We start from the raw sequence: 12,190 nt of genomic DNA, 5'->3' as shown, positions 1-12,190 counted from the left end.
CAGTGACAGCCTAGCTGGATATAGTATACTTGTCTGCATATTTTTCTCATTTAGTGCTCTGAGTATATCATGCCAGTCCTTTGTGGCTTGCCACATCTTCGTGGATAGGTCTGCTGCCCTTCTAATGTTTCTACCATTGTAGGTTACAGACCTCTTGTCCTGAGCTGCTTTCAGGATTTTCTCTTCCTCTCTGAGACTTGTAAATTTTACTATTAGATGTTGGGGTGTTGACCTATTTTTATTGATTTTGAGAGGGGTTCTTTTTGCCTCCTGGATTTTGATGCCTGTTTCCTTCCCCAAATTAGGGAAATTCTCTGCTATAATTTGCTCCAGTATACCTTCTGCCCCTCTCTCTCTTTCTTCTTCTTCTGGGATCCCAATTATTCTAATATTGTTTCGTCTTATGGATCACTTACCTCTCGAATTCTGCCCTCGTGATCCAGTAATTGTTTATCTCTTTTTCTCAGCTTCTTTATTCTCCAGCATTTGGTCTTCTGTATCACTAATTCTCTCTTCTGCATCACTAATTCTCTCTTCTGCCTCATTTATCCTAGCAGTTAGAGCCTCCATTTTTGATTGCACCTCATTAATAGCCTTTTTTATTTCGACTTGGTTAGATTTTAGTTCTTTTATTTCTCCAGAAAGAGATTCTCTAATATCTTCTATGCTTTTTTCTTTTTCTTTTTTTTTTCCCTAAAGATTTAATTTATTTATTTGACACAGAGAGAGACAAGCAGGGGAGGGGCAAAGGGAGAGGGAGAAGCAGACTCCCACTGAGCAAGGAGCCTGATGCGGGGCTCGATCCCAGGACCCCAGGATCATGACCCAAGCCAAAGGCAGACACTTAACTGACTTAGCCACCCAGGTGCCCCTCTTCTATGCTTTTTTCAAGCCCAGCTGGTATCTTTATAATGGTCATTCTGAACTCTAGTTCAGACATCTTACTAATGTCCGTATTGATTAGGTCCCTGGCAGTCAATACTGCCTCTTGTTCTTTTTTTAGAGGTGAGTTTTTCCGTGTTGTCATTTTTTCCAGAGGAGAATAGATGGATAAGAGAACAAAACGCTAACAGGGTAACAACGACCCCAGAAAAATATACACTAAACAAATCAGAAGAGACCCGAAACCGGGGGAAAAGAAAGGGAAAAAAAAAAAAAAAAAGGAAGAAGGAAAATGAATATGATCAGGCTGGTTAATAGAAGAGAGCCACACACTAGATTTTGGGTGTATTTTGGTCTGTTAGAAGAAATTGCTTCCCAAAATTTTAAAGAAAGAAATCTTATCTATATATATAAAAATAAGGGTACGTACAATGAAGGGATGGAATATGACTGTAAAGATGAAAATTAAAAAAGATTTTTAAAAAGAAATTGTTAAGAAGTTGGTTGAAAAAAGAGAATGTGATCAGGCAGGAGACTAGGCCAACGTCTTACACTAGATTTAGGGTATATTTTGGTCTGTTAGAGGAAACTGTATCACAAAATTTTAAAGAAAGAAAAACATATATATACAAAAAATAAGGTTAACTACAATGAAGGGATAGAATATGACTGTAAAAATGAAAATTAAAAAAGGTTTTAAAAAAGGAATTGATAAGATATTGGTTGAAAAAGGAAAGAAGAAAAATTCAACTAAAAAAATAAAAAGAAAAAATAAAGAAAATTTTAAAAATTAACTTTGAAAGACTAAAGGATCATGGGAAAAAATCCTTGAGTTTTATGTGCTGTGTTCCCCTAGTGCTGGAGTTCTGCCATTCTCATTGGTCAGTAAACTTGGTCTTGGCTGGCTGTTCTTGCTGATCTTCTGGGGGAGGGGCCTTTTGCCGTGGTTCCCAAATGTCTTTGCCGGAGGTGGAATTGCCCCGCCCTTGCCGAGTCCAGGCTAAGTCATCTGCTCGGGTTTGCTCTCGGGAGCTTTTGTTCCCTGCAAGCTTTCCGTACAGCTTTGAAGGATGAGAGTGAGAATGGCGGCCTCCCAATCTCTGGTTCGGGAGGAGCCGAGAACTCGGGGCCCCACTCCTCAGTGCGCCCCCAGGGAAAAGCAGTCAGTCACTCCCATCTCCCCAGTCTCCGGCTGCACTCCATGCTCCCCCGGCCTGTGACCGAGTGTTTCTATCCCTGGCACTGGACCCTGTGTGGAGTCTCCAAACCCAGCAGATCCCTGTGGTGCGCTGCTGCGCCGCTCCTCCTGGGGGAGGAAGGGGCGTCTCCCCAGATCTGCCGCTTGTTGGGTCCCTGCTGGAGGAGCAGTGGCCCGACTGTGCTGCAGATCACGGTTTATGGCAACCCCAAGCTGAGAGCCTGCGCCTCGGCTCCATCTCTGCAGCCGGCTTCCCTGCTCCGATACCTGGGAGCTCTGCCACACTCAGGCACCCCTGGTCTTTCTGTGACCCCGAGGGTCCTGAGACCACACTGTCTCAGCTAGGGTTCCACCCCCTGCTTAGCCAGTGGAGCGACGTCCCTCAGTGGAGCGGACCTCATAAAAGTTCCGATTTTGTGTCCCGCGGCTCTATCACTTGCTGGTAGCGGCTGACGGAGGCTCCCTCCCCCGTGGTCTTACCTTCCCGTATATCGCCTCAGATTCACTTCTCCACACGTCCTACCTTCCAGAAAGTGGTCGCTTTTCTGTTCATAGAATTGCTGCTATTCTTTTCTTCAGTCTGTTGAGTTTGTAGGTGTTCTGAATGGTTTGATAAGTATCTAGCTGAATTCCTGGACCAGACGAAATTTAGGTCTCCTACTCCTCTGCCATCTTGCTCCTCCCTCCAACAGTTGTCTTTTTGATTGTAGCCATTCTCACAGGTGTAAGGATGATATCTCATTTTTATTTACATTTTACTCATCATTAGTGATGTTGAACATCTTTTCATGTGTCTGTTGGCCATCTGTATATCTTCTTTGGACTCTTGACCATCTTCACCCAATCCTTCCACCCTCTATCCCCCCCCCCCCCCACCTCTGGCAACCTACAAATCTGATCTCTGTTTCTATGAGTTTGGTTTTTTTAGATTCCACATATAAGTGCAATCATACAGTATTTGTCTTTCTCAGACATTTTACTGAACATAGTGCCCCAGTGGTCCATCCATGATGTCATAAGTGTCAGGATTTTCTTCTTTTTTATGGCTGAATAGTAATTTTGTGTGTGTGTGCATATATCACATTTTCTTTATCCATCAGTGGACACTTAACGTTGTTTCCATGTCTTGGCTATGGTGAATACTGCTGCAATGAACTACTCTTTTGTCACCTGAAATCATTAAAGCTAATGTCTGAGCTTTTCAGTCCTTTCTTGTAATGTTCCTTTGTAAACTTAAATCAGTTCATAGCAGTCAGTTTGCATGCTTTCCCATCTCTAAAAATGTGAATATTAGAACTAATCACAAGCTTGTTATGAGAACCTGAATTTGTAAAGACCATGGCACATAGTAGATGTTAAATGTTTACGTTTATGAGGCACGTGAGTGGAGACTTTGGCCAAGACTTGTAGCACAGAGAGGGTTCTAATCCGCAGCGGCTGGGCCTGTGCCACCATCTCCTGTATTGCAACGAATGGCACTTACGGCGCTAATCCAGGAGGTGTAGGGAGCCTGTGAGGAGAGACTTTCTTTGTCTGAATTCCTGATCATTTGCTTACATATACAGAGTTCTGTTTAATTCACAATGATGCTGTTGTACAGTGTTTGAAAAAATGGTGGTCCACTAAAGTTGTTTTTGTATTTTGGTGCATTAGGTAAACTGCAGCAGGAGGAGTTTCAACTTCCCATCCCCAAGCAGAGTAACTCCACTCTTACTCATATTGTATATTGGGTTTCTCTGTAAGATTTTGTTTGAAAAAAGCATTCCATTGTAAGAAATTTTTACAAAGAAAACCTATTCCCCAAAATAATCAGAGCAAACATGGTTATTTTATTTGAATATGTGTTACAGAAAAGCTTTAGAAAAAGTATTAATGAAAATCTGTTAGACACATTTTGTGTGTGCGTGTGTGTGTGGTAACTTTTCTTCAGAGGCTTTGTAGTGAGAAAGTAAAAAAAGAATTATTTATGAAAATATTAAGATTTTGAAACAGTTTGGTTTTGTTTTTATAAAATATTTATTATATACTGTTTTTATTCTTTAATTACTATAATTTAAAATTCATTTTCCTTCACATTTCTCTTAAGGGATAATGGGATTACAATGGGCAAAACATCTTGGAAGTGCAGTTAAGGTTACAATTAATGACTTGAATGAGAACTCTGTGACACTGATTCAGGAAAACTGCCATTTAAACAAATTGAAAGTGGTGGTGGACAGTAAGGAAAAGGAAGAGAGTGATGATATTCTTGAAGGAGAGGAAAACCTTGGTAATATTAAGGTGACCAAAATGGATGCCAATGTACTGATGCATTTGAGATCCTTTGATTTCATGTAAGTGAAAAAAATTTGCTGTGTCACTTTTTGTGTATGTGTGCGTGTGTTTATCAATTTCTAAACTGGCCTGGATTTTTGCTGGGGGGACTAAGACTGTTGTTTGTTTATTTGCATTAATACAGTTTTTTCCATTGGTCTAAGGAATGCAATAAGTACATTTTCTAGCATTTGAAATAAAATTCCCAGGCATGACAATTTTCTTCTAAGCCTGATTCACTTTTATATGTCTGACGTATTATATGATCATTTTATTACTTAATTTAAAAACAGAATTATATATTTAAAATTGATTTGTAAAGTACTTTTGAATCCATGGAATTTTATCATTAGACATAATGATAGTGGTACCATTTTGATTACTAGTAAGATTTTAAATATGTCTGTATTCTTTCTGATTTTAGACACCTAGACCCTTTTGGAACATCCGTGAACTATCTAGATTCTGCATTCAGAAATATAAGAAACCTTGGCATAGTTTCAGTGACGTCTACAGATATCAGTTCTTTATATGCCAAGGCACAGCATGTTGCCCGGCGTCACTACGGCTGTAATATTGTCCGAACTGAATATTACAAGGAACTAGCGGCCAGAATTGTTGTAGCTGCAGTGGCAAGGTACCAGATTGACAACAACGTACCTAGTATGTTTGGGTATATGATAGAGATAATATTACAAAAAGTGCCAGTTGCATTTTTCAAAATATGCACGAAGTGCAAATTCTGTATTCGTGTCCATAATCTTGATTTGTTTGGTAATCTAACGTTTTTGTTATAATTTGATTTAAAAGTTTTGTGCCTAAAATAGTTTACTCTCCAATGAAAAGTTTTATTAAAATTAGTTTAAGAGAGGGAGACAAACCATAAGAGACTCTTAATCTCAGGAAACAAACTGAGGGTTGCTGGAGTGGGGGGTGGAGTGGGAGGGATGGGGTGGCTGGGTGATGGACACTGGGGAGGGTATGTGCTATGGTGAGTGCTGTAAGTTGTGTAAGACTGATGAATCACAGACCTGTACCCATGAAACAAATAATATGTTATATGTTAATTGAAAAAAAAAAAGTTAATAAAAAAATTAGTTTAAGAAAGAAGAGATAAAAATGAAAGTTAATGTCAAATCAGGTATTTTAACAATGTAGGGTAGATGGGGGATAGCACCATGAAAAGAAAATGCAAACGTTGTTTTTAGATTTAGAAAAATTCGGGGTTTTGTGGGTGGGGTTTGTTTTATATTTATTTATTCATTTTTAAGTAGGTGCCATGCCCAACATGGAGCACAACACAGGGCTTGAACTCATGACCCTGAGGTTAAGACCTGAGCTGAGCTCAAAAGTCAGACACCTAAGTGCCCAGAAAAATTTGGTTTTGTTTTTTTGGTGTTTTTTTAAGATTTTATTTATTTATTTATTTATTTATTTATTTTAGAGTGAGGGGAGGGAGAGAGCTCGATCAGAGGGAGAGAAAAATCTCAAGCAGATTCTGCACCAAGCATGGAGCCCAGTGCGGGGCACGATCCCACAACCCTGAGGTTATGACCTGAGCCGAAATCAAGAGTTGGAGCTCAACCGACTGAGCCACCCCAGCACCCAAAAAATCGTTTGTTTTATGTCTGTTTCATTTCCTTTATTTACATAGTTTGAATAAAATGATGGCTTATAGGGGTGCCTGGCTGGCTCAATCGATGGAGCATGTAACTCTTGATCTCAGGGTCGTGAGTTCAGACCCCATATTGGGTGTAGAGATTACTAAAACAAAAATAAAAATAAACATAAATAAACTTTTAAAATGATGGCTTATAAACTTGATTCTGCAAAATGATCTTACCTACAAAACAAAAAGTTCTGTTTTTCATCAGGATTTCTAAACAGTTAAAGAAAGGCTTTTTCTTTTTTTGAGCACCCACTTTATTCAGAATATTCTGCTAGAAGAAGAATATTATATAAATTGACCCTGAGAGTATAGATAATGCATGATTAGCCAGTTCATTCACTAGCCTCAACACTGGGTTCACAGCATTTAGATTGAAATTCCTACCTCAACATAATACGGATTATAGTAGACTTCATATACCTTTGGTGTTATTCCTAATTATCTGAAAACTCTGATATCCAGTATGTATACACACCAAGGACCTATTGTATATACTTAAAAATGTTTATGATGTAATATCAACAAGTTGAAATTAATACATATGAACTAAGTACATACAACTGCAGAGGGAAAACTAAGTACATAAATGGTATATCAATTAGAATTTAATCCAAAAGTCTATAAAATTAATAGTGGCAAAAACTTTGCCTATTCATTTTTCACTGAACATTCAGCACATACTAGCCTGCATGTAGTTAGTCCTCAATAATCATTGTTTGGAAGAAGCTTTTATAGAAAAGAGTAGATAAAAAGGAAGAAGGGTGGTGGTGATGACAAGAAACAAAGTGACACTGAAAATCAGAGATGTAGTCTTACTGAGAGGATACCATAATGGAGAATGTCTAGTTACTAAAGATTCTGCCAAGCATCCTTTGTTACCCGTGTTTCAGTTTGTGTAAAAGTTACAGTAATGATTTTTTAAAAACACTGCTACTAAGAATTGAACTTTCCTTATTTTCCCATAACCCATCCATGGTTTCCTGTCCAGGTTAGTATTGTCAATATAATGCCAAACAAAGAAAAATGATAAGCCCCCAAAGTAACTTGAAAAATTTCTTTCCAGAGCTGCAGCCCGATGTAACAAAGGCATTGAGGTACTGTTTGCAGTGGCTCTGGAACATTTTGTGTTGGTTGTCGTGAGAGTTTTGAGGGGGCCTACCTCTGCAGATGAGACAGCCAAGAAGATTCAGTACCTGATCCATTGTCAGTGGTGTGAAGAGAGAATTTTTCAGAAGGATGGTAATATGGTAGAAGGTAAATTCAGATTTCTCTTGACTGTATATTGTGTTTATGTATAAGCCTCCAATGAATAAGTCGTTATCACATCCCTAATTACACATATTGTTGTCCTTTGATTTTAAAGATTACAGTGCTAACTTTATTTCCTATACTGGATTTCCTTTCATCAACAGACAAGACATTCGTGTGAGTTTATTAAAGTTATTTACTCATGCTCTACAATTTATGCTCTCTAGCTCTGCCCTCTTTTGAAACATCTAGAAATAACTTAGTTTCCACTGTCACTAATTTTAGGAACATAAGTCAGATTACTTCTTTGTCTAGGGTGTTTCAAATCACTAATTTTATAAAAATAATTATCATGTTTCTGGCTTAATATAAAAACCATCCGTTATAAAATTCCTTCAGTAAACATTTACTGAGCCTCTACTATATGCCAGGCATGGGGATCAAAGAAAAAGATGAAGCTTATGCCCTTATAAAGCTGTTTCTGTTTTGCTTTTCTGGGGCATAGAAACAGATGCCCATTGTTTTCTGTTAGATTCTTGGCATGTCTTAGTATGGATTTTTAAGAACTCCTTACATATTAGAGTTTAACCCTTGTGATATGAGTTGCAAATATTTTTTCTCATTTTGTGACTTCTGTTGAAATGTGTTTTTTTAAATCTTTCATATGCAGAAGTTTGTTGTTGCTGTTATAAAGTTAATTGAATTTTATGTATTCTGGATTTTGTCTATATTTAGAAAGAATTTTCATGTTTCTATATTCAGGGTAGGTTATGTTCTATTGAATAATTCACCTTTCTCCACCAATGTGAGACTACCATCTTTTTCTTATACTAAAGAATATATTTGAGTTTGTTTCTGGATTTTCTATTCTGTTCCAGTGGTTGAATATCTATTCATACACCTCTACCGCACTATTTTGATTACAGAGGATCTTTAGTGTTTAATATCTGTTACAGCAGTCCCTCTTCAAAGCTCTATTTTTGGAGTGTTCCTGATAAGGGATCTTCCTTTTTTCTTAATAAAAGAGTAGATGAATAGACAGCTAGTATTTTATTTTGATTTTATTAAGGAGGATAGATACTGTTGTGGTTTTCAGATTTCCTAATAACCTAGTATGCTTTTCATTTGTGCAGTACTTTTGCTACGGTGTTAATTGTTAGTGAGAATGGAAGGCATCCTGTCATGTTGCTTTAGTTCTCTCTGGTCCTTTCTGATTCAAGCATGGATCTGAGATACCTGTCGTTTTTCATGTTAAGAAAGTATCCTTCATTTCCAGTTTTATTGTATTTTAGCAAAGATGCTGAATTTTGTCATGTATTTCAGCACCTGTGGAGATGATTATGTGGTGTTTCTTCTTAGGTCTATTGATTTGATTAGTTTTAATAAAATTTCCCAGTATTGAACCATTCTGCCCTTCTAGAATAAACTACTCGGTCAGGAAGTATTTTCTTAAGATAGATTCTGTTTGTTAATTTTTTAAATTTTGTTTTAATATTCATAAATGAGATGGTGTATAGTTTTCCTTTTTAGCATAATTTTGATTGGGCTTTGGAATCTGTTTAAACTTGGAAAGAATTTGGAACTTTGCCCTTTTTTTTTCTTTTCAGTTGTTGGGAACAGGATAGCTTTAGCTTTTCTGAATTATTTACATAGAGTTGAGCCAAGTGGTATCTAATGGTTCTTTTTAATTTTCTTGGTTTCTGTGGTTATATTCTCTTTTTTAAATTTTTAATACTTGTTCTTTCTGACTTTTTTCTTGACTACCTTAGATACTGGTTTATCTGTCCTATTGTTCATTTATTATCTTTCTTAATGTTTTACTTTTGTAGTAGTAAATATGTATTCCAAAATTTGAATTGTTTTGGTTTTAAGTAATATAGTTTGGCTTCTTGGCATCATAAATGAGGTAATCACCCTCCCCTTTTCCATTTTCCCTTCCCAGTTTGTGCTCATTATACCATTTATATGTTACTAGAATATGTAACGTTTATATTCTGTTGTGCCAATAAAATCTATACATTAAACGTGTTTAATACTCATCATCACTCTTTTTGCCATAATTTCTCTAATCATCTCTTAATTTACTAAATCTAACTTTCTGAGTTTAGTCAAGAGTGGGCAGAATACTCCTTGATTTCTTGCATGTTTAAAGCTCACTACCCATAGCCTTTATACTTAAAAGAGTTTAGAGTTTCTTTGAGTGCCTTGTAAAAGTGTTTATATTGTCATCTGTCACTGAATATTATAGTAACTTTTCCTTCTTTCATGTGACATGATTATTTTGCCTGGCTTCCCAAAGGAATATTTATTTTTGAAGTCCAGTAACTTTACTAGGGTATATCTTTTTAGGATAAGTGTTCCTAAATCACGGTGTACCCCTTCAGAGTTTCAAATCTTTCATTTTAAGAGAGTTTTCTTAAATATTTATTTAATTCTAGTATTTGTCTTACCTTTGTATTATTATGTCTATGCTAGAACTCCTTAGCCTGTCTTTAACTATCATTTTATCTCTAGAAATGTTCAGACAGATTTGTAATTGTTTTATATTCTTCATGTATGGCCCTTTTACCATTATGAAATATCCATCTTTATCTCTGTGGTATTTGTCTGAAGGCTTATATTATCTGATATTAATATAAACACGACTTTGTAGTTACTATTGACATATATATTTTTCTCATCCTTTTACTTTCAATCCATAAGTGTCATCTTTGATCTTACTTTTTTATCCAGTCTCATCATTTCTGCCTTTTGATGAGAGTTTTATTTTATTTTATTTTTTTACGATTTTATTTATTTGACAGAGACACAGCGAGAGAGGGAACACAAGCACGGGGAGTGGGAGAAGGAGAAGCAGGCTTCCCACTGAGCAGGGAGCCCCATGCAGGGCTCGATCCCAGGACCCTGATCATGACCTGAGCCAAAGGCGGACACTTAACAATTGAGCCACCCAGGCACCCCTTGATGAGAATTTTAGACAGTTCCTACTAAATGTCATTATTGAAATGGTTGGCTTTATGTCCACTCTTTTGCTATTTGTTTTTATGTCTTTTATGTCTTTTTGTTGTTCTGTTTCACCTTTGTTGCCTTTTTTAATGTTAGACATATTTTTAGTGTGTCCTCTTAATTCCTCTGCTGATTTTTTTGCTATATATTTTTCAGTTATTTTCTTAATGGTTTCTCCAGGGATTAACAGTATACACCTTTAACTTATCTTGAGCTACCTCAGGTTAATATTGACTGAAGACTGACAAAAGCTAGCAACTTTGCTCTAATGTAATTTTATGTTCCTCTCCCCTTATAGGCTATTTTTGTCTTATATTAATTACATCTATGGTGATCCAATCAAACAATATAGTATTATATTTATTTTTTAAATATTATGATTTTCAAAGAAATTAAGACAGGAAAAGAGAGAATACACACACACACACACACACGTATCTTTTATAGTTACCCACATAATTACCTTTCCAGTGCTCTTTAGTCCTATTTTATTCAAGTTACTCTATTTCATTTCCTTTCAACCTGAAGAACCTCCTTTACTATTTCTGCAACAGACTCTCCCAGTTTTTATTTATCTGGTGATGTCTTTATTTCACCTTCCTTTTTAAAGGATATTTTTTCTGAAAGTAGAATTACTGGTTGACAGGAGTTTTTTTCTTTCAGCACTTTGAATATAAGCATTCCAGTGCCCTTTGGCCTCCATTATTTCTGATGAGAAGTCAGTCAGTCCTTGTATTTTTGTTCCCTTGTACTTGATAAATTATTTTTCTCTTACTGCTTTCAAGATTTTCTCCTTGTGGCTTTCAGCAGTTTAGTTACAATATGTCTGAGTGGATCTCTTTGTTTATCCTAATTGGAATTCACTGAGCTTTCGGAGTCTGTAGATGAGTATTTTTCATCAGACGTAGGGCACTGTCTTGCTTCTCCAACCTAAACCCATCTTCATCACCTCAAACTGGAGGCAGATATTGTCTATAATGTACTAATCATGAATTACAGTAATATAATCAGCTGTTTCAAGTACAGTTTTCTAAACGACCCCTGCAGCTATTGCTCTAGAGCCACTCCGGTTGCACTCATCTTTTCGTTGTAAGTTCAAATATCCTCCTAAGGCTCTTTCTGCCTCTAATAGCTATTCTCTCCAGTGTGGTTTTCTTTCCAGTAGTATGATCTCTCAGCTTTTAGGCTTTCAGAAAGTATGGAACAATTTGGGATGTGTGCTGGCACTATCTAGGAATTATTCATAAAAGTATCTTTTCTGGGTCACCTGGGTGGCTCAGTCGGTTAAGATGCCTTCAGCTCAGGTCATGATCCTAGTGTCCTGGGATCGAGCCTCATGTCATCAGGCTCTGTGCTCTGGCAGGGGCGGGGGGGGGTGTCTGCTTCTCCCTCTGACTGCGACTCCCCCTGCTTATGCTCACACTCCCTCTCTCTCTGTCAAATAAATAAAATCTTTAAAAAAATTTTTTTTCTGTCATATCTAGAGATTTAGAATAAGAAGAGAAGTTGGAAAAAAAAAAAAGAAGTTGGGTTTCAGTGCTCAGCCCACCATCCTAATCTTGTTTTTAATACAACAGAATCAGAAGAGTTAAAGAATCCACTCTGGCTTTTTAAAATACAGGTTTTTGGGGCACTTGGCTGACTCAGTCAGTGGAGCTTGCAACTCTTGATCTCAGGGTTGTAAGTTCGAGCCCCACGTTGGGTGTAGAGATTACTTAAAAATAAAAGGGGCGCCTGGGTGGCTCAGTCAGTTGACCATCCAACTCTTGGTTTCAGCTCAAGTCATGATCTCAGGGTTGTAAGATCGAGTCCTGCAGCAGGCTTGGGGTTCTCTCTCCCTCTCCCACTTGTGCACGTGGGTGTGTGCTCTCTCT

The 12,190-nt window shown here is 37.2% G+C and overlaps 1 protein-coding gene across 1 annotated transcript in view; it reads left to right on the top strand.

Moving 5' to 3' along the window:
• Positions 1-12,190, top strand: part of TRMT1L (tRNA methyltransferase 1 like) — a 53,627-nt gene that overhangs the window by 20,370 nt on the left and 21,067 nt on the right. The window contains exons 8-10 of the mRNA XM_032393059.1: positions 4,167-4,413; positions 4,818-5,030; positions 7,126-7,316. Of these exons, the coding sequence (XP_032248950.1) occupies positions 4,167-4,413; positions 4,818-5,030; positions 7,126-7,316 (651 nt within the window). The remainder of the gene's footprint in view (positions 1-4,166; positions 4,414-4,817; positions 5,031-7,125; positions 7,317-12,190) is intronic.

This window comes from Phoca vitulina, unplaced genomic scaffold, assembly GCF_004348235.1.
Source record: "Phoca vitulina isolate PV1807 unplaced genomic scaffold, GSC_HSeal_1.0 scaffold71, whole genome shotgun sequence".
NCBI classification, from domain to species: domain Eukaryota; kingdom Metazoa; phylum Chordata; class Mammalia; order Carnivora; family Phocidae; genus Phoca; species Phoca vitulina.
The sequence above is the reverse complement of the archived record's forward strand: the minus strand, read 5'-3'. Positions and strand labels throughout refer to the sequence as shown.